This window comes from Eschrichtius robustus, chromosome 16, assembly GCF_028021215.1.
Source record: "Eschrichtius robustus isolate mEscRob2 chromosome 16, mEscRob2.pri, whole genome shotgun sequence".
NCBI classification, from domain to species: domain Eukaryota; kingdom Metazoa; phylum Chordata; class Mammalia; order Artiodactyla; family Eschrichtiidae; genus Eschrichtius; species Eschrichtius robustus.
This window is the reverse complement of record NC_090839.1, coordinates 26101567-26127617: the sequence shown is the minus strand read 5'-3', so window position 1 is coordinate 26127617 and position 26051 is coordinate 26101567. Positions and strand designations below refer to the sequence as shown.

The following is a 26051-nucleotide window of genomic DNA, read 5'->3' as shown; positions in this document are numbered from 1 at the left end:
CAAGACTGGGTGATAAGAGGCATTGTGGACCCCTCTTGGTTCTCTCTTCTGTGTCACTCACTCTGGGGGAAGCCAACCGCCTTGTCATGAGCACACTCAAGCAGCCCTATAATTAGGCCCATGTGGTGAGGAACTAGGGCTTCCTGCCAACATCCATAAGTGAGAAATATTGGAAACAGATCCTCTAGCCCCAGTCAAGCCTTCAGATGAGTGCAGCAGACACCTTAACTATAACCTCATGAAAGACCCTGAGACAAGAACAACCCAGCTTAGCCCCTCTCAAATTCCTAATCCACAGAACTTGAAAGAATAAATGTTCACTGTTTTAAGCTGTGAAATTCGGGGGTAATTTGTTATGCAATAGTAGATAACCAATAGACTCTTTTTTTGGCCCTGTGGTTAAAGGTCTGCTCTTCTCTAGGGAAAGGGGCTCCAGTCCTGGGTCTGCTCCATCTTGGGACTACAGGGGCCACTACAGCACCCACAGGCCAAGGTACAAACCACAGACACTGGGCCAGGCTGCCTATGTACTCACAGGCTGTTTATTTATCCGAGACTAAGGATGAGAGAGAGAGGATGAAGAGAAAAACCAGATGCCTCAAGGTGGTAGAGCTGATGGGAGAAATGAACAGAAAGGCTCCCCCTCTTTCTCTTGACACAGACCCCAGGGAACTCCAGCTTCAGGTGGGGCCTCTGGGGACAGTTTAGGGGCCCCTAGGAGGCCTGGCAGTTGTCAGCTAGGGTCAAGATCCCCAGAGGGGCAGGTCCCGGGCTCGGAATGGCTTCTGCGTACACAAAATATCTCTCCACAAAAGGCACTGGTGTGGGTGGGGGGAGCAGCAGGGAGGCTACCACGTCACCGGCAGGATCCACTGTGTCCTGAGTCTGGGTCCCAGCCTCTCTCAGGGGCTGGGTCTCTGCCTCCTTGTTCCTTTCCTCTCCCTTCCCTCAGCCCAGTGGTAAGCAGGCAATCAGCGGAGGGCCAGGTCAGGCCATGTGGTGGACACCCCCTCTTCAGGGCTAATGCATCTGACGACCTCTAGGCTAAGAGCCCCAGACGGGTGACTTTGGCCGAGAGGAAGGAGTGGATGATGAAGACCATTGTTTTGGGGCATGAATGCAGGTCCAGCTGCTGCAGGGTGGACGGAGAGAAGGGTCAGGAGCCCCATCCAGCCTGGGCCCCAGGACAGCATCACCCCCCAGCCCCTCCACTCACAATCTCTCCTTCAGTGCCCCCGAAGTCCAGGAAAAGGAGACTGGCACCATCGTCCGAGGACATCTGCAGCTTCTCAAAGGGTTGTCGGAGCAGCACAACTTGGGCCGCACCTGGCTCAGCCGCCCACAGTGTGAAGCCTTTGTCAATATGCACAGAGAGGCTGCAGGGACGGCCGTTCCATGTGCAGGCTGTGGGGAGGGTGTGGGCACGGGCACAGCGACACCTCAGAGACCGCAAGCCCTACCTCCAATCCCCACTGGCAGCTCCAAAAGCGGAACTTGAATGCCACTGGAGATGGGAGGCTCACTGTCAATGCCATTTGTACACCCACCCTGTACAGAGTCACCCACACTCTGAAATACAGAAGGATGAGCAGGCAGAAAACCTATACCCCACTGCCAGCCCCACTGCCAGCAGCAAAGGTAGAAAGGGGGAGCTTCAACTCTGCTTTGGACAGGAGGCCCACTCCCTATAAAGGCATCAGCAGACCCACCAAGCATGGCCTTTGGAGACCTTAGAGGCCTGTAGACTTGCCCAGTTAAATGTGAATTTCAGATAAGCGATGGATCATTTGGACATACTTAGACCAAAAAAATATTTGTTGTTTTACCTGAAATTCAAATCTAAGTGAGTGTCCTGTATTTTTTCTGGCAATCCTACTCCAAGTGCCATCTCTCATATCCTCACCAGCAGAGTCACAAAGCCGGCACAAGAAAACCCCCGGGAAAAGAGTCTCACTACCTACCAGGGCACCTGCACATCCAAAACAGAGGGCCCTCAGAGACCCCAAATCCCACTCTCTCTCCCCCTCCTGAAGCACCCTAAAGAAGGAAACTTGAATGCCCCTGGGGATAAGAGGCTCGTTACCAGAAAGGCACTCCCAGATCCACCCAGCCCACCTGTCGACACCTCCTGCACACCCTCAGCAGCCCGGTGACAGCCATCCACCAGCTGGCGGGTCCAGGCAGCCAGCTCCTGCGGTGACTCCACGCTGAACAGGTGAGTGTCCACACCGCGGCGCGTACCCGTGCGCAGGGCAAAAGAGAGCTCTGCATCGTAGGACAAGGAGCCCTTGGAGGGGCCTGAGTGCACCAGCCTGGGGGCAGGGGGCAGAGGGCTAAGCATGAGGCCTCAGGCAGCAGGGAGGTAGTTCTGGGCCACGGGGGTGGTTACCTGGGAAGGGACCCTGCGACTCCTTTACCACCTAATGTGGAGACAGGACTTCCAGACAGCCACTGATTGACTCACAGGAGACCATCTCCTGCCACCCTTCCCCTTGCCCCCTCGGCTCCAGCCGTTCTGGTGTCTTCAGACACGCCAAGCACACTCCTGCCTCAGCACCTCTGCTGTTCCCTCTGCCGAGCACACTCTTCCCTGATTACCTGCATTGCTCTCTCCCTCACTTCCTTCACACCTTTGCTCAAGTGCCGTCTCCTCTGAGAAGCCTTCCCTGACCTCTCTGTCTAAAACGGCACCCCTCCCTATCACTCACTAGCCTTACTTTTCTTTATGGTACCAGAAGTTATAATTACTTTTCACTGTTTCGGTTGGCTTTTGTCTTTTTCTCCAGAATATCATCTAGGGTACAAATTTTTGTCTAATTGTTCGCCACTATATTCCCAGCAACTAAAACAATGCCTGACATATAGTAGGTGCTCAGTAAACATTTGTGACCTGAATTAATGAATCACTTAATTAGGCAGGCAACTCATGACCTGCTTATCCCTAGTAGGCAGCAGGCTCCTGACACGTATGCCAGAGCCCAGCCCAGAGTGAGGAGACATGGACAACAAGGACCCAGACCCCGCAGCTTGATTCTCACTTGCTGCGTAACCTTGGGCAGTTCAATGCCCCTCTCTGGGCAGCAGACCCCAGAGTTCTGTCCCTTAGCCCTCTTTGCTCCTCACTCCACATACTTTCTCTTGTAGCTTCATTCCCCCTTGGAGCTGCTTCTGATACCCAGTCCCCTACTTTGCAGCCCTAAACTACAGACCCACAAGTCTCCAAGTTTCCTACCCAAGCTCCCTACCTGTCCCTCACACACTTTGGACTCAACTCAGCGTCTTGCTCTGACCTCCCCCCTTTGCACTCCCACCCCCAGTCCCACTGCTCCCCCAGACACGAGCTCTGAACCTCCCGTCATCCGGACACCTCCCTCACCCTCCCCATCTGGTGAGTACTAAGCCTGGTTAATTTTACCACCCATGTGTTTTCCAATGCAAATGCAGCCTTTCTTCTCCATCTGCTGCCTCCACCCACCTCCACCAGCTCTCCTGCATGACTGCTCCCATCCCCCGCCTCCAGCCTCCAGCATATTTTCCAGGTGGCAGCAACATGGATTCTTTTAAAACACAACCCAGAGCCACCTCACTCCCAGGCTAAAACTCTTCAACTCTGCCCCAGCTCTTAAGATAAGGCTAACATTCCAGCCAATAGAGGCTCCACGAGATCAGGCCCTGCCAACTCCCTGCCTCATTTCTCTCCATTTCCTGCAGAGAGTCTACACACTGGTTATAGCACACTCACAGCTCCATGAACGTGTGAGAGCCCTTCATGCCTCTGGACCTTTGACTATGTTGTTCCCTCTGTGTGAGACGCTTTTCCAGCCTTTCTTAAATAGCAAACTTCTACTCATCTGTCAAAGTCCAGCTCAAATGTCACCTTCTTCCCGAAGACTTCCCCCACCAGGCCAGGTAGAGTTAAGTGGTTCCTACAACTCTGCGTCGTAAAGGCTGTTTCCGGGTCAGTCTCCCCTGCCAGGCTGGGGACTCCCCGAGGGCAGAGCCTCTGGGGACTCTCTGTCTCCTGAACCACACAGCACAAGGTTGGGCAGAGTAGGCATCAATGAATGAGTGACTGGTGGGACCTAATATCCTTCTGTTCCAAGCCCCCATTTTACAGATGAGGAAACCAGGGCCCAGACAGGGCAGAGACTCGCTTCAGGCCACCTGGGGAATAACTCAGGGCAGGATGGAGCTGGAGTCCCCAGCTTCTGAGGTCCATCTAAAGCATCACACCCCAAACTCCGGGTGGGACACACAGTCCTGCCTGTCCGCAGATACCTGGTGGTGATGAGCGGGGCAGTACGGGCCGGCCGGCTCAGGGCCTCACGGGTCTGGGGGAGACAGCAGTAGAGGAGCAGCTCCTTTTCGGTCAGCAGGGCCAAGGTGGGTGCTGTGCCCCCACTGGGCAGCTGCAGGGGGCAAGGCAGCAGTGAGGAGGGACGGAGAGGGGAGAGGTCAGAGGGCCAGGGCGGGGTGAGGCAGTGAGGGGCAATGGGATTTGGGTCAGCTCCAGGACAAGGGAAGAGGGGGGAGGACAGGTCCCGGGCCCTGCAGGCACCTGCTCAGTCAGCCAGCCGATCTGCTTGATGTCCTGGCTCCCGGCTGTGCTGGTGGCTGACAGCAGCGCCTGCAGCTTGTCCTTGACCCAGGGCATCAGAGCGTTGACCTGGGCTTGGATGGCAGCTGCCCACGACCTGGCGCTAGCCTCATCCTTAGCCCTCAGGAAGAGGGTGTCCCGGCCATCTGCTGAACAGATCTCCAGATACCTGCAGGCACAAATGAGGTGGAGGGGAGGGCCCGTCCACTGGGCTGCAGGTACCCAACCCTGAAATCTGGCCCAAGAAACCCCATCTACCACAAAGCCAGAAGAAACCACAGGGGATGCCCATGACAGAATCAGGAGCGACACTCACTGCAGGGCTCCAGCCACAGTTGTTGGAGCCTCATGGGGCTTATCTATCTTATCTAAGGATAAGAGACTATCTCACACACACACACATAGGCATTACACACAAATACACACACACCCAAACATGTGTGACGGGGGCCAAAATTATCACTGTGCAAGGATTCATGATTTTGCCCTGTCCTTCCTGGTTTCTAAGGAGAAGGACTGTCTTGCTGGGCCATCTCCCAGGTTCTCCTTTGTGGTGCAGAACCAAAGTAACGCACTGACGGGGTAGGGGTGTGGACACAGCAACTGAAGAGGCTTAGTAGCCTGAGATGGTCTACATAAAAAGAGGTGGGGGGCGGGGGAACTTCCTTAGCAGTCTGATGCTTAGGACTCCACGCTTCTAATGCAGGGGGCACGAGTTCGATCCCTGGTTGGGGAACTAAGATCCGCGGTGTGGCAAAAAAAAAAAAGAGCTGGGGAATGGAGAAGGGAAAAGGGCGGGGAGACAAAAAGCCACAGAGGTAAGTGTGGGAAAGGTTTCAGGGAAGTACAAGAGGAGTTAGTGACAGGGAGAGGACTTTCAAATGTTCTGTGGGGCATTAAAGATTCACTGCCCTTTGGCTTTTCCGTAAACAGTGAAGTGGGGCAGAAACTGGAGAACGGCTCACACACATCCGTTCCAATGCCCTCCGCCTCTGCCTTCCTCCACTACAGAGCTCTCTTGCAGCTAGCCCTGGCCATCGACCCAGTTCTGACCGACGAGAGAGAGAAGGCTCTGGGGAGGGTGTCCCTTCCTAAATGAAAGGTAAAGCGTTTCCAGCTGTGGTAGTTAGTTTCCAAAGGTGGCCTCCACCAAATTCATCCCTCCCTATACACACGGTGCACCTCTCTCATCAAGAGGTGAAGCTTCTTTCTCCTCTACTTGGCCTTGTGACTTGGTTTGACAAATAAAATGTGGCAGAAGTGCCATTCCGGAATTCCCAAGCCATCATGAAATCCAACTAGCCCGAGGCCACCCACCCTGAGAAGAACAAGCTAGCCATATAGAAAGGTCATACTGAAAGAGGAATGCTTAGCCAGCCTCTAGCTGTTCCAACCACCCCAGCTGGCACGTGGGTGAAACAGCCATCTTGGACTTCCATGCCCAGCAGATACCACATAGAACAGAACTGGCCGGCTGATCCAGCCCAGATTACAGAATTGTGAAAAATAATAAACTGTTATCTTCTAAGCCACTAAATTTTTGGATGGCTTGTTATGCAGCAATAGAACAAAATACCAGGAGAAAAGTTCCTTTGTCCCTTGCCTTCTTCCTGTCTGGAATATGGACACATGCTTGGAGATGCAGCCACCATCCTGCTTCCAGGAAGAAGAAAATCCACAATGAAGATGGCAGAAGGGGAATTCCCTGGCAGTCCAGTGCTTAGGACTCCGCACTGTCACTGCCGAGGGCCCGGGTTCAACCCCTCGTCGGGGAATTAGAATCCCGCAAGCCATGTGGTGCGGCCGAAAAAAAAAATTAAAAAAATAAAAATAAAAAAAAGAAGCTGGAAGCCTGATGCCTTGAGGGCATTCTTGAGCAGCAACAGCAGCCTACACAGCTGACTGCTAGACTCTTTTTTAAACATGTGGAAAAATTAACTCCTCATTTATTAAGCCATTTCGTGCTGGGGTTTCTGATACTTGCAGCCCAATGTAATCCTAACACTAAGTAAAAGTTTGAAATATTTTTCATTACATTTTGGTTACCAGATTGTGTTCCTTTGACTGGGATATTGTGCTGATATGGAAACCCAGGTATATTCAAGTTACACATATGTGCACAAATCAGGCACATGTACATACATGCGTATACACATACAAATATTAACACAAACACACAAACACATATGCACAAACCTACACCCCTGCCCGTGCAAATGCTCACATATACACACAAACACTTGCATTTAAATGCCATCTACATGTACACACACGTAGAAATACACATACACACATGCTTCAGGTGATGTCTGGGATCAGGCTGGGATCCACAATTAACCTAAAGTTCTATGAGTCTCAGGAAGGACTGATACCACCTCACCTTCACCCAATACAGAAGGCCCCTTTAGTGGAGCACCTGTAAGTGACCTGTGAATCACTAGTTCTTGCCTCATGGGGGCAGGCTGGGGCTGGGGCACCAAGTAGGGCCAGGAGATATGGATACGGAACATTAATCAGCCCTTCAGGGCAACGCTGGGCATTGGCCTGGCATTGAACCTCAGCTGTAACTAGGACCCACAGCACAAGCCTTTTATGCCCAAGCCACACACACACCACCCCGATACTGCACACCGCATTTAATCAACATAGACTGCATTCACCACCATCATCACTCAAGCACCTGAAGCTTCTGAAGCAGGGAGGGCTACCTAGAATGAGGCAAGCTCCATCCCTTCCAGGTTGTGTGATCTTGCGCAGGTTACTTCCTCTCTCTGTCCTCATCTACAAAGTGGTGGTGAAATAATAGGACTTTGCCTGTAGGGTTGCTGTGATAGTTAAATTAAGTTGTGCGTGATAAACATTCAGTAATGTTGGCTGGTATCAATCTTATCATCGGTGTTAAAGGCTGCGCAGATGTGAGGGACGGTAACCTTCCACGGCCCTGACACAAATGTTACCAGACATCTCAGAACCTCAGCAGAGTTGGAAGAGACTTCAGGGGATCACTGAGTCCGATATCCTTGTTTCACAAAGGGGAATCTAAAGGTTAGTAAAGAAAAGGGACTAGTTCAAGGAGAACCAAGACTGGAATCCAGGGCTCCTTCGCAGACCAAGCTCCTCCTCAGATGTGAACTGCCCAGAGGGAGAAGAGAGAAGCAAAGCACACCATCATCCCCATAACTTCACCCTTGCATCCATTCGACAAACATTTCTTAAGCACCTACTATGTCTGAGCATCGTGCTTGTCACTGCAACACAAGGAAATCTTTCCTTTGGCCCCACTACCTAACACAAGGGCATGTCTGTCTGAGTTGCCCCCTACATCAGGCTTACCTGGTCTCTGGGTCAGTGGGGGTGCACCTCCTCGAGACATATGCCATCTTCAAGGACATGTGTTTGGCATCACGGAGGTCCCGGGGTGGGAGGCCAGGGGAGGAAGGCTGCCGCTGAAGGGGTGAGGCAGGAGGCGAGTCCCAGCCAACCGAGGTCCCACTGGCAGAGTTCTTGAAATATGGTGAGACCTCTTTCATGTACTTGACTGGTTAGGGGAGAGGTCAGCAGTTACCACTGTGACATGGGCTCCCACGTAGCACACATCACAATTGTCACTAATTCATTAAAAGTTTAATTTATGTCCACTATCACTATCCTCCTCTAGGCTAAAGTCTCAGACAGGGCAGCATGGTAGAAAATTCTGGATGCATGCCAACATCCATTCTCTCACTTTTCCCTTGGTTTATAGACACATGGCCACTTGGAAGAAAGACTGCATTTCCCAGCCTCCTTTGCAGCTAGGTGTGGCCACATAACTAAGTTCTAACCACATAAGTTTAAGTGTTTAGAGCTTCAGGATGGCTGCTTAAAGGGAATTGGCAACAGCTGCAGCAAGGCAGTGAGAGAGCACCGGGAGTCAGAAGATGTGACTGCTCTGCCACTGTCCCATTGTTTGCCTCTATCTCTTCAGTCTTCTCATCTGCAAAAAGGAGGGGCTGCATGAGATAGTCCTGTGGTGGAGGCTGCTAATTTTCCTCCAAGATAGTGATAAACTTCCAGCTTAAGACTTCATTTTCTAGGTTCCCTTGCAGCTATAAGTGCCCATGTGACCAAGTCTGGCCAATAGGATGAGAGCAGAAGAGATGTGTGCAGCTACCAAGTTCTGCCCATTAAAGAAAGGGGCATGCCCTGGTCTGGGAAGATCCCACATGCCGCAGAGCAACTAAGCCCATGTGCCACAACTACTGAGCCCACGTGCTGCAACTACTGAAGCCCACGCACCTAGAACCCGTGCTCCACAACAAGAGAAGCCACCGCAATGAGAAGCCCACGCACCCCAACGAAGAGTAGCCCCTGCTCTCCACAACTAGAGAAAGCCCGTGCGAAGCAGTGAAGACCCAGTGCAGCCAAAAATAAATAAATAAATACATTTATTTATTTAAAAGAAAAAAGAAAGGGGCACGCCCTTCCTTTCCCTGTCTTTTCGCTTGACAGGTTGAGCTGGCTAGAACACAAACTGGTGGGGCACCATCTTGACCAGGAGAACATGAGCCACACTCTAAAAGGCTGACTAACAAACAGAAATAAATGGATGCTGAGACTTTGGACTGCCACGTCAGACTTGAACTGTTACCTAAGAAAGCAAGGAGCTTCTATTATATTTAAGCCATAGTATTTTATGGGGATCTGGTTACAGCAGCACAACTTGTACCCTAACCAATATAGATGTCTAGAGGCCCTCTTAGCTCTGACCAGTCATCGCTGAGTGAGTATAGTGGACTCCTTCTAGAATAGCATTGTCCAACAGAGACAATGATTTCTATGATTATGAAAATGTTCTCTATATACACTGTCCAGCACAGTAGCCACTAGCCGCATGTAGCTATTGAGTACTTGAAATGTGGCTGGTACAAAATTCAGAGGAACTGAACTTTTTATTCAGTTCCTCTGCCCAACTGACCCATAAAGTCATGTTCTGATATGTGATCCTGCTCTCCTGGCTATGCTAGCTGGACCAGGGGTCAACCCCTTACCCACACTAGGCTACCCAAATTGATACTGTTGAGAGATCCTACACTAATGTCTTGAACACACTTGAAAGCTACAGGGGCAACCACCTTCTGCAGTGAGGACAGAGAAGAAGAGAGAGCTGATTTGTAGGGAGAGAAAATCAGTGGAGATGCATGTTGAGAGACAGGGGAAAGCCCTGCCAGGCATCTGCTAATGTTCTGGCTTCTGATACTCCTCATTTAGAAAGTCGGACTGCCATCCCAACAGGAGTTATGATATTTGCAACCAAAAGAGTCTTGATTGGGGCCTGGATTCCATGCCTTTTGACAAAAGGAAGATGTCAGTAACAAAGGGCAGCTAGAAGTGAAAGGCAACGTAATGACAGGGTTGATCTGAGAAGGCTTGGTGGGAGAAGAGTTTCAGAGACAAGTCAGTTTTCTTGAGCACCTAATATGTGCCAGGTGTTGGACTGGCCCTAGGTAGGACTGGGATGGTAAACATGTGACACTTGAGCTACCACTTGTTTATCCCTTGCTCAAGGAAGCCATCACAAATCAATCATAGTGTTCTATGGCAGCCATTGCCAATCAATTAAAGCTAACTGATAATAAAACATTTTGGCATTCTTACTCTATCAATTAGTTGAGTTTGGCTGCAAATAATAGAATATATGATAACAGTGCCTTAAGCAATAAAGATATTTATGATTTCATGTAACAAGAAGTCTAGAGGAAGGCAATTTCAGGATTGGTTCAGTGGCTCAGTGACATTGGATCCTGGATAGGCATCTCTGCCATTGGATCTCTGCCATTCTCTGGCCTTCCCCTCATGACCACAGGATGGCTGCAACAGGCTCAAGCTAATCATTCCTTACATGACAAAACCCAAAGCAAGAAGGGAGGAGGCAGGCAGAAAAAGGGCTGTCTCCTCACATCTCCCTCTTATCAGAGAGGTAAATATTTCCATGAAGCCTTATATCTCATTGGCCTGACTGGGCTGCATGCCAACTTCTAGCAAATCATTAGTAAGAGTGAATAGTCATGATTTATTTAGACCAATCACAATTCAGCCTCTAGGGCTGAGCATATTCCCACCCAATTAAATCAGGCTCTGGTAGCATGGAAGAAGGGGAAATGGTTGGAATGCAGACAACCAGTAGTGTCTGCCACATCTGTCCCAGCATCTGGACTGTTCCCAATTCTGATGAGTTCCCAATTCTCCTCATCTCTAAAATGAGCTGCTAAAAGGACAGTGTGTACATCAAGGTGGTTAAAAGTCTTGCCCGAGCACTGGTCTCTCTTCTCCCAGCCAGGCTGGCCCCTCTGCTGCCCTACTGAATAGTACCTATGCCTGCTAGCCCTTGGGCGGCCTCTCTTCCTCTCCTCTCAGCCACCTCTACCCCCATGGCCATCTGGCTTGCTAGACATCTGATGTCTGCAGTCAAGGCCCAGTCAGTATGCTCTGTCTGTGAGCGGACAGACCAGGAAGGGGTGGGGAAGCAGTTCTTGGTCCAGCTCCCTGGAAGAACCACATAAGAAGCTATTTCTGTTGCAGGAGACTGCCCCTGAGGTTCAGATAGGATCCAAGGCAAACAGGGGTGAAAGTGAGAGGGAGTTACAAGCCCTATTGGGGTTGGAAGAGAAGTTATATTGAAAACAAGAGCAGATTGTTTAGAAAGAACTAAGCCTAGGTCTGAAGATTGGGAACTAAGACGAAAAATGACTCATCCTCACCATTACAGCAATGACTTACCCCAGGATTATGTCTCAAGGGGCGATAGAGGTTGGGACACATCACAGCCTACCTGACAGCCAAACCATTCCCCTACTTTTTTTCTCCTTGCTAACAGAACCCAGAGCCCAAAAGGCTGGGCTTCTCCCCAGCCCAGGGGGAAAATCTTGACTGGTCAAAGCGAATCATGATCATTCCATCCCTCTTGCTTGTGATTAGCTTAGAAAGGGGCAGATGATACAATTCTGTCCAATGAGCTGTGAGGGAAAATATACTCCCTTCCCTTCCTCTCTAGCCTTCAGAAGTTGCTGGGAGGGGGGAGTTGGTCCTAAAGCGATGATAGTCACTTTGACCCCAGGATTGGGGTCCACACAGTGAGGATGGTGAGTCCTTAAATTAATCTACCCTGGAGCCATGCTGACTTTACGTATTCTGGAAGACACATATTTTCTTCAATGTTTAAACCTCTTTGAATTGTGTTCCTGTTACTTGCAGACAAAAGCATCCTAACTAATACAGCACCCACCCATTCCCCCCCACTCCGACTCAGGCTGCAACTGATATATCTCCCTACTATAATTAACTACATCCCTCCCCTGCTCAAAGCCATGCTCTGGCTCCCTGCACCCTTCACCCAACTGCAAGGCTCTCCAGGACCTGAGCCCTGCCTACCTTGCTGGCTTTACCTCCTGCCACATCCCCAATCTCGCCCTCTAATCCAATTATACTGACCTCCTCAGAGCTCTCAGAAGCTGTAGGGGCTTCCAAATGCCTTTAAAAATGCAGTTCTCCCTGCACAGAATGCCCTTAGTACATGGTTTGGAGACAGGCACTCTAGGATTTGAATTCCAGCTCTGCCTAGCTATGTGACCATGGACGAGGTAATTCACCTCTCTGGCCCTCAACCTGCATAATGATGTCCACCTCAGAGAGACGTTAGAATTAAATAAGATGATATAAAACATATGACACAGGTTCTGCCCACACTTAGAACTCTGTTGTGATTTTGTGTGTTGGGGCTGTCTCTCGCACCAAACTGGGAGCTCCTAGAGGACAGAAACGGGGCTTGATTCACACCCAGAGTCAGTGCTCTGTGAATGGAGAAATGAACGCCAGGGCAGGACAGGTTCGTTCAGCAGGAGGGAGAAGGTGCCACAGCCCAGGAGGTCCTGGCTCAGCTCAGACACCGCCCCTCTAGGAAACCTTCCCAGATACCCGCTCTGGAACCTCCACGCCCATCACCTCCGCAGTCCCCTAGATCCCACTTCCCTATGTGTCCATGTGGGAGTCCGTGTTCTCCTCCAGGCTGGGAGCACTGTGAGGGCAGGGACCTTGACTGACTCGTCTCTGTACCCACCAGAATCCAGCAGGGATCTCCAATGCTACGTGCTCAGCAAATGAACGTTTGTCAGCTTTGAAGCCAGAGAAACTACGAGAGGCCCTGCTCACCCAGGCCATTCCAGAAGTGGGTCCGCCTTCTCCTCTCCCACAGGAACATGCTATAGATGGACAGCACACCAGATGGTGTCTGAAACAGGGCTTGCATTTCACCAACCAATCAGCCTGTCCCAGAGTGGGGGTGGGGTGCTGGGGCCCCCAGAGTGTGGCCATAAATAGCCCAGCTCTGAGGCCTCCTCCCTGCTCTGATTTCTGCCTGAGTCACCCAACCAGGCAGGGCGGGGCTGCCCAAAGGCAGTGGCCTAGAGAGCTGAGGGCAGGACCATGACCCTGTGGCCAGCATTCTTGAGACCCCAAGGATAGACCCAACTGGTGTCCACACCCTCCCCAGCCAAACCTCTGGCCCAGGAGCCTGGTAAAGCAGATACGTGGGCCCTTCCTCCTCAGGGAAGCTGAAACAGACACAGGACACCCTGCCCCTTCCAGAGGCCCCAATTGCCAGCTCTGCCAAGGAGAGAAGCCAGCCCTGACCCCAAGGAGCCAGGAATAGATTCCACTAGAAATGCAAGGAACAGAGGCAAGGCAGGACCATTTGCCTGGCCCAGGACAATTGGGAGGGAACATATGTGTTGCAGAGAGAAGGGGATACATCTGTTCTGGCTCAACACAGTATCCCTAGTACTTATCCCAGTGCTCAAAAAATGTTTATGACTGAATGTCTTGGCTTTGACACTTGGCTGAAGCCTGTCCCCTAAGCTCAAGCTGTTCCTTGTCTGTTCAGTGGGTGCTCATTTACTTGCCCCTGCCTGAAATTACATGATCTATCCATTTGCTTACTAGTCTACAGCCTCTCTCCTCTAACCAAAATGTCAGTTCCATGAAGGCAGGGACATGTTTCCTTGCTTATTAGGGTATCCCCAGCATCAAGAATAGTACCTGACATATACCAGGTAATCAGTGAATAAGAAATGTGTTAAATAAATGAATATTGACAAGCCTGGGGCTTCTCAGGATGGAGACAACATTGAATTGGGCTCTAGAGTGAGGCAGGCTTGGGTTTAACTTCCTTGCTCTGTGACCTTGGACAAGTGACTTGACTTCTGTGAGCCTCTATTTCTTCATCTTTGTAATGGGAGTAAAATATATCTATCTCCTAACATACTGAGATTCAATACTTGTAAAGCACTTTGTCCTGCCTGGCATAGAATAGGTCTTCAATAAATAGCAGTGTGGTTATTATTTCTGCTGCTATTCTTAGTATGACAGTATAAGGGGATGAGCACAGGATGTCGTGACAGACAGACAGACAGACAAAAATTTCAATGAAGGCCCTGATGCTTACTATCAGGCCTTGGCAAGTCCCACGGTCTCTCTGAGCCTCAGTCTGCTTGCCTATATAATTGGCACTCATATGTCAGCTTTCTGAGTAAGGCATTGTGAGGATTCAAGTCCAAGCTGCCCACCTGCCCACCCAGGATGTTGTGGAGAGGACTCGGCATTCCAACGGGCTCTGGATGATCTCTGAGGTCCTACTGGTCTAGCAAGGCTGGACTATACATAGTTCCCAGCCACTGGCAGGCCTTGCAGCAGAGCTGCCTGGATTGCCACACTCTGGGGCATAAAATCTCACCTTCCACACCTTTGTGCAGTATAGGGGGCACCATCTATCAAGATCCTAAAGGCACATGAACACTTTGAACTTGCAATACCCTTTGCAGGAATCCCCTTCAGATAAATGTTCACAGGTGCATACAGGGGTCATGGCATCATTGTCTATGGCACAAGAGGCTAGGAGCAACTTGAATCCCATGACTAGGGGCTGCTAAATACAAGAAGTGAGCTCGGGACTTCCCTGGTGGTCCAGTGGTTGAGAATCCGCCTTCCATGCAGGGCACGTGGGTTCGATCCCTGCTGGGGGAACTAAGATCCCACATGCCGTGGGGAAACTAAGCCCACGCACCATTTCACAACTAGAGAGAAGCCCGTGAGCTGCAACAAAAGATCCTGCATGTCAACAAAGATCGTGCATGCTGCAACTAAGACCCGATACAGCCAAATAAATAAATAATTTTTTTTTTTTTTTTTTTTTGAAGTTGAGTTCCTGGCAGACCACTCAGTCCCGTTCACGGCTATATCCCCAGTGCCTCACATCGAGTCTTGGCATAGAGCAAGGGCTCAATAAATATTTGTGAGACGAATGTCTGAATCCCAATAATGGGATATTATGTAACCATTTAAGAGAATGAGGACTTCCCTGGTGGCACAGTGGTTACGAATCCGTCTGCCAATTCAGGGGACACGGGTTCGAGCCCTGGTCTGGGAAGATCCCATATGCCACAGAGCAACTAAGCCTGTGCACCACAACTACTGAACCTGCACTCTAGAGCCCACGAGCCACGACTACTGAGCCCACGTGCTGCAACTACTGAAGCCCACACACCTAGAGCCCGTGCTCCGCAACAAGAGAAGCCACCGCAATGAGAAGCCCACATACCGCAACAAAGAGTAGCCCCCACTAGCTGCAACTAGAGAAAGCCCGCTCGCAGCAACGAAGACCCAACGCAGCCAAAAATAAATAAATAAATTTATTAAAAAAAATAATAATAATAAAGAGAATGAAACAGAGTTACATGTGCTGAGTTGGAAAGAGGTCCTCAACTTGTTCCATGATAAAAACAAATATGGAAACCTTTCTCTGGAAGTGTGTGAAAATATTAGCCATGGGTAATATTAATCTATGAGAAGATAATTGCTTTACACTCTCCTGTTTTGTTTTGTATTTTTTAAATTAAGCATATATTACTTCTCACATTTTTTTAAACTCTATTTTTCAAAAATATACCGCCAGGATCTGGGGAAGGGGCGGCAGGTGCCATGTTGGGCCACAAAGGTGGCAAGAAGCCCCTGAAGCAGCCCAAGAAGCAAGCCAAGGATATGGACGAGGAAGATAAGGCATTCAAGCAGAAACAGAGGAGGAGCAGAAGAAACTTGAGGAGCTAAAAGCGAAGGCCCCGGGGAAAGCCCCCTGACCACAGGTGGAATTAAGAAATCTGGTAGGGACTTCCCTGGTGGGCCAGTGATAAAGAAACCGCCTTACAATGCAGGGGACACGGGTTCAATCCCTGGTCAGGGAACTAAGATCCCACATGCCGCGGGGCAACTAAGCCGGCGCGTCACAACTACTGAGCTCGCACAGAGAGCCCGTGTGCTGCAAACTACAGAGCCCACGCGCCCTGAAGCCTGCGCACCACAACTAGAGAGAAGCCCGTGTCCCACAACAAAAGATCCCACATGCCTCAACGAAGATACCGCATGCCGCAACTAAGACCCGATGCAGCCAAAGATAAAATTAAATAAATAAATAAATAATAAATAAATCTGAAAAAAAGGAAATCTGGCAAAAAGTAAGCTGTTCCTTGTGTCTGAGGCAATGATGATCCTTAATTCCATTCCTGTTTAAACATCTGGATTCTCTGCCATAACATCTGTTGCCACCTATAGCTAGAATGAAGTGTTGTCTTGGAACATATTGTACATTTAAGAATAAACTTCTGTTAAAAAAAAAAAAAATACACTGAAAAAAAAAACCATATGTATATCTACACACTACCACATTCCAAACCATCTTAGCCAGGATTCAAAGATAAAGCCCTCATCAACTCAGGAAGCCTACTAGGATCTTAGTAATGGGAGAAAGAAGCACTTATTGAGCACCTACTATATACCAAGCATGAAAGCTCAAATCTCACTAACACATCTTCACCTAATCAAACCAACTCAATGAGACCGATCCATTGTTAAACTGCCCAATTTAACAGTTGAATAAATTAAATAAACTGAGCCTCACAGAGATGACATGACTTGCAGTGCAGTATAAATATTTAAGAATATGGGTTTTGACATCTGACAGATCTGACCTCAAATTCCATCTCTGCCCCTGTGTGACCTCAGGCAAATAGCTTCACCTCTCTGAGTTTCAGTGTTCTCATCTGTACAATGGGATGAATAATGTACCTTGAATCATAAGGGTGGTTTTGAGGATGCAACGAGAAAGCATATGGAAGGCACTTAGCACAGTATCCAGCACACTGTAGGTGCTCATTAAACAGCACACATAAATCACTATTATTAACATTCTTATCATTATCATTATAATTTCCTCCACCACCACCAGCAGCCAAGCTCACATAGCTAATTGAGGCCAAAACCTGCCTCCAGAGCCCCACAAGCATTTTAATCAAAGATCCAGGGAACAGGCCAGGACTGAATTAAGCCAAGTTTTGTCTGTGGGGAATCACATGGCCCTAAGCCGCATGTGTGTGCAGCCAAATTAATGTTTTCTCCCACTTTTGATAGTGGTGATGTATTGAGCCAAATTTCAGGCAGGACACCTGGCAGTGTCCATCTCCCAGGGAATGAGCTGGCAGGGGCCTGGCCCTGGAGTTCTGAGGACTCACAGTGGAAACTCTCAGGAGTCAGTCAAGCCCAGCTTGAGCCTTGAGCCCCATCTTAAACATTTAGGAAAGTCAACTGCAATTGAGGAGGTTAAAGGCAAAGTAGAAAGGGTCAGGGATGTCCCCTAGGTGATCATTCCCCCCCCAAACTCACCAACATCTAATGTGTGCTGGGCTTGGTGCCAGGCTTGGGGCTCTGAGGCAAACTACACATGATTCCTGCCTGCAGAGACCTTCAAGTTTACTGGAGAAAACAAAAATGCTGCTGCTGACGTGATGATGACAAAGGTTGACATTTATCAAACGCTTACTGTGTGGAATTGTGCCATAAACCTCAAATGCATTGTCTCATCCTTATAAATAGCAAATAAAATAAATGAGTGCCTACTTATGCACACACTGGTCCCAGCACGTTACATGCATTATTTTTTTATGTTGCAAACAACCATGAGAGGTAGGTATTATCCAAGGCAGAGTCAATAGTGGCCTCTGCAATCAGACAGACCTAGTTTTGAATTCTGAATCAGCCAATTTATTAGTTGTATGACTTGAAGAAAGTTATTTATTCTTAACAAATCTTGGTGACGTTGTCTGTAAAACGGGGATTATAGCAATTCCTACTATTCTCTGTGTCTTTTATGTACATGCTACTCTATGCCTGTATCTTTTAAAAGCCTGATCTTTGTGTGGGGTGAACCTTCTCTACTTTGTACAAAGTACTAAAATTGCCTTTATTCATTTTTGTCCTTTAGTATTATTTTTTAATGCATCACAGGCTCCCAGTTGCCTGTGTCTTGTCAGCCTCACTGGGGGTGGAGGGAGGGGAGGCATTTGGCTGTCCCTCCCTTTTCCCCCAGGCCTGGTCTCCAAGGGCCCAGGCTGGCCCTGCTTCCAGATCCTTGCACACAATGGGCCTCTCTAAGCAGCAGACAGAGGCGTGTTGGCTGTCAGCTTGGGCCCAGACTCTGGTCACAAATACATCGCTATAGCTGAGAATAGGCTCAAGACACTTGTGCAAACTCCTGCCCTCAGAGAGGAAAAGGTCTAGAGGGCAGGCTGGGGCTGCTGATACCCAGCTGTGCCCCTGACTTAGGCCAGGGAAGTAGGGTTCTGGCTGGCAACTGCAGTTTGCTAGTGACATCTTTTCTTCTAGGATGTTCTCAGGGAGCTCTGTACCCATCAAGCTCCAGACCTCAGGAAAGATGCCCAGCTGCCCTGCCAAGTTCACATCCAAAGGACAGGCCATGGGCCCTTGGAGGTGGTCTTAGAAGTGGGATGAGGGTGGGGAAGTTCTGAACAACGTGACCAGTGATTGGGTGCTAGGGAGGAACCTAAGCCCAGAGAGGCTTCCAGGAGCTCTGGCTCCAGACTGGGGCAGCTGCCCAGTCTCCACAAACTCCCCCAAATCTCAAGGACCAGTCACAACCCAGCATCCTAGATCCCTCATGTCTTCCAGGCTTTTCAGATCACCCGTGCGATTCAAAGAGTCTTGACCCCAGTGCTCGCCCCCACCTGTTTGTTGCCTTGGATGGAATTACCTCCTTCTACAAGCCTGCTGGAGAGCAGCTCAGAGAGAGACTTCAACTAAGAAAAAGCTGGGAAAAAACTAACAAGAAGGCTACAACCTCGAGACTCCTCCTTTTATTCAAACCTGCTTAGGTCAAACCACCACCATCTCCCTCCTGCTTGTGGCCCCAGCCTCTTTGTTGCCATTCTGCATCTACTGTTGTCTCCCTCCAAACCAGGTTGATGCTGTAAAGCCCAGAGCTGACCATGTGAGCCCCTGCTGAAAACCCTTTAACCACTCTGTTTCCCTCCAAATTCCTTTAGTCTGGCACTCAAGGCCCTGCAGAATCTGTCAGTCTGAATAGCCCTCTCTTTCTCCATTCCCTTCCTCACACCTAGGCTCAGATAAAGCTGAATTACTTCCCAGGCAACTCCCCAGGTAAGTCAAGTCATTTCACCCCTTCGTGGTTTTGCTCACACAGCTCCCCTTCCTGGAATGCCCTTTCTCCACCCCATACCCACATCTGCTTATTGTTCATAAAGTGCCAGCATCCCCTCCTCCAGGAAGTCTTTCCTGACCACCTGCCTCCTCCAATCCCTGGGCAGACCCCATCTCAGCACCTATGACAGGATGGTGATCTGGTAGGTTTGCTCAGCTATCTGCCCCACGAGACTGAGAGTCCCCTTGAAACCACTGAGTAGAGCAGTACAAAGGGAGGAGGAGAGAAAGAGAAAGCAGGAGAGGGCTGTCATCCAAAAGGGAGGAAAAATACCAGAAGATTATAAACAACTTTATGCCACAAAATTTGACAACTTAGATGAAATGGACAAATTCCTTGCAAGACATAAATTACCAAGAAAAGAAAAAAAACAGATCATCTAAATTGCCTTATTAAAGACATTAAAATCGGGAATTCCCTGGCGGTCCAGTGGTTAGGACTCCGCACTTTCACTGCAGGGGTCCAGGGTTCGATCCCTGGTAGGGGAACTAAGATCCCACATGCTGCGCGGTGTGGCAAAACAAACAAACAAACAAAAACACCTTTCTATAAAGGTAGCTTCCCTGGAGAATGCTACCAAGCATTTAAGGAGGAAATAATACCAATTCTATATAAATGCTATAGGACAGGCGGGGAGTCACTAACATTTATAGAGTGCCTACCATGTGCCAAATCCTATGCTGGGCAAGAGGCAGGCCAGGCTCCATCCAGCAGCCTGGGGCAGCGTTTGCCAAGGAAAGCTCTTGCCCTATGAAAAGTCTTAGAGAACATAAGTGCTGGAAACCCTCAGTCCTGGGATGGTATTTCTCTTCCCTACTCTACGTGCAGCAGACATTGCTAATCAATTCCAGCTCCTTTCTGCTGAGTCCAGATAAGACCTCCCAATCTTTCCAAATATGGAACTCTCAGTAGCCACCAAGGAAGCTAACACTCAAAATGAAAGCTGTTGGTCATCTCTGATCTAGCTTAACCCCAACAGATATGAAAACTGAGCCCCAGAGAAGAGGGTCTTGCCTAAGGCCAGATTAATTACAGAGCAGACAGGATTTTAGACGCTGATTTTTAAATAGTTTGTGTGGAGAAGATAGTGTTCATATTTTGTCTCCTCAACTCACTGGTGGGCTCCTTCAGGGAGGGCCAGGTCTGCTTTAGCTTCTGACCCAATGCTCCGCAAATCAGGTACACAGTAGGTCTCTGGAAATGCTTCTTGGCTTTAGTGAGGAAGGAATGGAGTAAATGAGGTAGAAGGCTTGGCTATTAGCCCCGAAACCAGGAGGCGCTTCAAACATCTAACACTCAGAGATGCTACCCTCTCAGAATGATCCACACTGAGAAGTCAGATAGAGACATTCTTTACCTAAAGAGGAGGAGGTGAAGGGGACCTTGGCGTGGATTAGAAATGTGTCTACAGTAGAAATTTTACCATCCATGGACTAAACTTTCAAACAGCAGAGACTAAAAGAGTTTTTCAAGTCAACCAAAATATGACATTTTGATGAATTTCAACAGTTTAAACTGCATTACTGGCTATAAATATCAAAGTGATGAGGCATATGGGAGGGAAAGTCTCCTATATCCATATCATTAATGTGTGATCTTGTTATTTAATTTTGCTGTTAAAATATGATTGATACACTTAAGCTTTTAGGGACCAATATTGCAGAGTCAGCTTTCAGTATATATTTTAAAAATGCAACAGTAGCATTTAAATAGACACACAGTACATTTAAATAGATAATAAAATGTAAAAATAAAATAAAACAAAACGATAGAGAATTTAGGTCAAGAATGCCAAAGATCACCCAGGGATCCAGAGCCTGTTTGTCTCTGTGGCCTCTTGGAGACTCCTTCGGGGACACAAAGGCAACCTATCAGGATCTGGGCCTAGGGCTCAGCTCCGCAGCTTCACTGGCCATGGCATTCTCCATCAGCCCCCACCACCTCCATGTGCCTGTTCTGGGCCAGGAGCCAAAGACACATTCTTCAGGCCCCCATGGCTTCCGGAACTGACAGAGTGGAGTTTTTTTTGGGTTTTGGTTTTGGGGTTTTTATAACGTCTTTATCGGAGTATAATTGCTTTACAATGTTGTGTTACTTTCTGCTGTATAACAGTGAATCAGCTATATGTATACATATATCCCCATATCCCCTCCCTCTTGCATCTCCCTCCTACCCTCCCTATCCCACAGAGTGGAGTTTGATGAAAGGGCTGAGCAGAGCAGAAACCTCCTGACAGAGCTGGCAAAAGGCAGAAGTGGGACCACCCCAGCAAGAGACTGTAACAACCTATGGGAAACTGAGGCCCAGAGAAAGCCAAGGTCTCATCTAAGACCACACAGCGACGGGATAGTGGAGGGGAGCCACCAAGTCCCCCCCACACAAAATAATACTCCTCTCTGAGTCTAGCTGGAAGTATTTGATGTCCTGCTACATAAAGGCCAAGTCCTCTCCCAAAGCAAGATGGGTCTCAGGGTTTTAGGAGAACTCAGAGTTGAGAGCTCCCCTGGTTCCTCAGGAAAGAATCTCAGCCGCCCCTTCGCCAGTCCCCACCCCTCTCTTCCCGAGTCACTCACTGGGTGGCAGATCCTGCCTGCCATGGACCTTTTGTCCTACTTCCACAACCCAGTAAGGCAGAAGTTACATCCCTGCCCTACAGATGAGGAAAGTAAGGCTCAGGGGAATGAGGTGACTCGTCCAAGGCCACAGAGCCAGAGAGTGGGAGATAGGAAATGAAAGCCAGGTCAGCCTGGCTCTGGGCCAGCTCTGCTGCCACCACCCCTGCTGTCTCAAGGCAGATCCCCAAGTTCTGTTTCTGTTTTCAACCCTGCCCACCTCCCAGCCCCCACTGCTTGAGGCCTGGGGAAGGTAGGGAAGAATTGAACACCCCTGGAGTCCCCAATGCTTACCCTCAAGCACCACCTCTTTGCCTGTCTTCTTTAGGACTTGCACCGCCTCATCATGGGTGGCAGAGGAAAGGTCTTCCCCATTCACGGACAGGATGGCATCCCCTACAAAGAGGGCCTCCGTCTGGTCGGCTGCCAGGCCCTTGAAGATCTTGGAAATGAGAATAGGCATCTTGTTCTCTCGGCCCCCTGCACAAGCACGGAAAGAGGAAGAAACTGAGGCAGACACTCCAACACTTGTGAGTCACATCGAGGCAAAATTACTTCTGAAGGTCTCTCACTGTGTCCAACCCAGTGCTGGGAAATGGGGAGTGGAGAGTAAAGAGGATCTCAGAAAAGAACCTTAGAAGTTTAGGACACTAATAATACTTACAAGTCATTTTCTAGATTTATAATGTTGTAATGGATCTTTTGGTTAAATGTTTTGGGTGTTCACCAGTGTTTGAGTAACTTACAAGGTGCTTCAGTAACTTCTTTTTTTAATTTTATTTTGGATTTTAAGCGATTTTCCCATAATGGGGGAACGCATTGATAGCCTCTAATCAAGAATAAAGATAGAAGTCAGCTATTGCTATGGCCACAAAGGATCTCTTTAGCAATCAGAAAGCTTTACAACCTAGGATCCAGGCTAGAAACCAAGGCCTTAAAGTCTAGAGATTTCAAAAGCCTATCTGGGGACTTCCCCGGTGGCACAGTGGTTAAGAATCCGCCTGCCAATGCAGGGGACACGGGTTCGAGCCCTGGTCCAGAAAGATCCCACATGCTGTGGAGCAACTAAGCTCATGCACCACAACTATTGAGCCTGCGCTCTAGAACCCGCGAGCCACAACTACCAAAGCTTGCACGCCTAGAGCCCGTGCACTGCAACAAGAGAAGCCACCACAATGAGAAGCCCGCGCACCACAACAAAGAGTAGCCCCTGCTCGCCGTAACTAGGCAACTAGAGAAAGCCCACTTGCAGCAACAAAGACCCAACACAGCCATAAATAAATAAATAAATAAATAAATAAATAAATAAATAAATAAAGCCTATCTGGGGACTTCCCTGGTGGTGCAGTGGTTAAGAACCCGCCTGCCAATGCAGGGGACATGGGTTCGAGCCCTGGTCTGGGAAGATCCCACATGCCACAGAGTAACTAAGCCCGTGCATCACAACTACTGAGCCTGCAAGCCACAACTACTGAGCCCACGTGCCACAACTACTGAAGCCTGAACACCTAGAGCCCGTGCTCCGCAACAAGAGAAGCCACTGCAATGAGAAGCCCATGCACGGCAACAAAGAGTAGCCCCTGCTCACCACAACTAGAGAAAGCCCACCCACAGCAACAAAAACCCAATGCAGCCAAAAAAAAAAAAAAAAACCTAATACATTTTACCACAATTGCTTTATTTCTAAATTCTTGAATGTCCTTTTAAAATCAGAAACAGTAATAACAGTAATAACACCATGCTAAGTACTTTCAATCTTGTCTCGTTGCATCTCCACAACACCCCAATCACACAGGCATGCTCAGATTCCTACCGGGAAAACTGAAGTGTGGAGAGAAGCCCCTTGCCCAAGGTCACCCACCTGGTTAGTGGCAAAGCCAGTATTTGAACCTAGGTCTCCTGGCTCCAGAACCAACACTCTTAACTCCATGGTAGACTGCAAGTCAGGCCCTCACGTATCACACTAGTGCTCCATCCTCAAAGATGAGGAACAAGTGGCCCAGGTCATAATTCCAGTGTCACCCAACAAATTGGTGGCAGAAGTAGGACTGGAATGCCTCTCCAGACCCCCACACAGGCCCAACAGTTTGTTCATTGCACCACACAGAGCTTGAGACCTAGGAAAGGAAGGAGTTTCTATTCATATCTATCTGCCCTCTTCTGCCTGAAATTAGGGACTTCAGTTCAGTTTGAATCCATGATTATTCTTGGATGCCTGGGCTGGGCTGGACCCTAAAGGAAAGGTCAACATGGCAACGGGAGCCCAGTCTCCATACATGAAGAACTGAATGGAGCTAGTATTCCCCCTGACACCTCCTAAAAGTACCCTTACTCCCACCTGGAAGTATGAAGCTAGGAGGTAACTTTATGTGACCTTGGAAAGTCCCCCTCCTCTCCAAGACTCAGTTTGTCCATCTGCAAAATGGAACTCTGTATGAACTCTAAGTTCCTTCCTGTTTTAACACATTGAGTGTACAATTTCTGGATTGATCTGTTGCCCTATCCCATGCTGGAGTTTGAAGGCAAAACTGGTGCCCATTCCCTGGCTTTCCCATTTTCCCCTTTTAGATCCCTTTGGTTGGCTGCATGGAAGTTTGCCCTTCCATGGGGAAGAACCGACTCCTCTGGACACTCTCTAGGGGCCTGATAATTGAGGTTCAAATCCCAGCTATGTCGCTCACTGACTGTGTGATACTGGGAAAATCATTTTACTTTTCTGAGTCTCAGTTTCTTCACCTACTAAATGAGGATTATGCTTCCTACCTTTTAGTACTTGTTGCCAGGATGAAGTGGATCATGAGCCTAGAGTACTGGGCACAGCACTTGGCACACAGTGGTAGCCAAGTCACCACCATCCCCACCCCTTCAGGAAGGAATGGTGAACCCAGCAGCTGGGGTGTGCAGGTTTTTTAGCACTAGGTTAGTTACTTTGGGAGTCTCTCGTGACCTCTATTCTTCCTCTCATCTAACAGCCATAATTCTCCAGGCACCTACTATGTGTTGGCACGGTGAGTACTTTGGACTCCTGTTTTCATAGAAGCATCCCAATTCTACCATTACCCTCATTATATAGTTGAGGAAACTGACGTCCGGAGATGGGAAATTACTTGTCTAAGTTCACACAGCTGATTCTGGACTTCAGTCTGGGCTGCCCCCTAAAGAAAGCTGTCAGTACTGGGGGCTGAGAGCCCATCTCAATCCTGTGGAAGGTGGAAATGGTCAGATCAGGAAACTCAAACCCAGCTGTTAGGGCTCTTCACCTAGGTCCACAGCCTTCCTAGGTCCTCAGATTTCTAGGTCCTTTCTGGCCCCCTGTTTGTGAACCCAGCCTCCAGCTAGTCTCCAATCTCCCCACCAGCCATGCTTCCTACTCCAGGTCTTACTCCTCCCTCCCACCTCGGTTGTGTCTTGAAGACTTCCCCCTCCCTGCCCTAGTAGCACCCCAGGCCTCAGTCTCCTTTCTCCATCCTTTGCTCTCCTGGGGTCCCTGTTGTTGTTCTTGATGGCCATGCAACCCTAGACTAGGCAACCAGTCTCAGATCTCTTTGCCTCCACACAGAACTCCCCACCCACGTGTCCTTGGTGAGTCCCCAACGCCCTCCACACCTGTGCCTTCTGACTGAGACCTCAAAGCCCTCTCCGACCTTGGTGCTCCTGGTGCCCTCGGTTCCCTCTGTTCTCTCAGACGCCCTTACCCCCAGACAGAAGTCAACCAACTCCATGTCCTCAATACGCTGCCAGCCCCCGCGACCTCTGCGCCCTCGGCGGTCCCACAGACACCACGACCCGTGCCCTCGGTGGCCCCGCGCCCACCTTTAATGCTGATACCCAGCCCGCCGGCGTCGGCCTTGCGCACCGTCACGCGGCGCCGCTGGAGCAGCAGCGCCTCCGGCAGCGGCGGGGACGTGGCGCCCGGTTCGGCGGCGCCGTTCAGCTGCGCGGGCTCCGGCTCCCGCTGGGCACCGGGCTCCGGGCCGGGCTCGCCGTCGGCGGGGCTCACGGTCAGCGCGTCCTCCTCTAGACTGAGCAGCACCCGCTGCCACCGGTCGCCTCCAGCCCCCGAGCCCTCCCCGGCGCGCAGTTCCAGTAGCCCGGTGCGCGGGGCACGCCTGCCTGACGCCATCTTCGCCTCCGAGCCCCCGGGCCGCTGCGCTCGCCCTGCCTCGCAGTGCCCGGCCAGCTCCAACCCAGCACCTAGGGCGGAGGGCAGGGGGGGCCCGGCTGGGCCAGCCGCCACCCTACCACTGGC

General features: G+C 49.7%; 1 protein-coding gene across 1 annotated transcript; it reads right to left on the bottom strand.

The window, feature by feature from the left end:
* Positions 1–524: 524 nt before the first annotated feature.
* SNTA1 (syntrophin alpha 1) lies at positions 525–26051 on the bottom strand. The gene is made up of 8 exons (XM_068524121.1): positions 25616–26051; positions 22097–22282; positions 7931–8135; positions 4559–4766; positions 4279–4409; positions 2116–2312; positions 1217–1404; positions 525–1132 (listed from the first exon to the last, which is right to left on the bottom strand). The coding sequence occupies exons 1-8, from the start codon at positions 25923–25925 to the stop codon at positions 1040–1042; spliced, it is 1518 nt and encodes a 505-aa protein (XP_068380222.1). The 5' UTR covers positions 25926–26051; the 3' UTR covers positions 525–1039.

Excerpts from the sequence above, each read along its gene's own strand:
- SNTA1 (XM_068524121.1), bottom strand. The coding sequence starts at position 25,925 with ATGGCGTCAGGCAGGCGTGCCCCGCGCACCGGGCTACTGGAACTGCGC. Across the intron at positions 8,136-22,096 it reads CAAAGAGGTGGTGCTTGAGG|TCAAGTACATGAAAGAGGTC; the intron begins GTAAGCATTGGG and ends TCCCCTAACCAG. Across the intron at positions 1,133-1,216 it reads GGGGCACTGAAGGAGAGATT|CAGCTGGACCTGCATTCATG; the intron begins GTGAGTGGAGGG and ends TCCACCCTGCAG.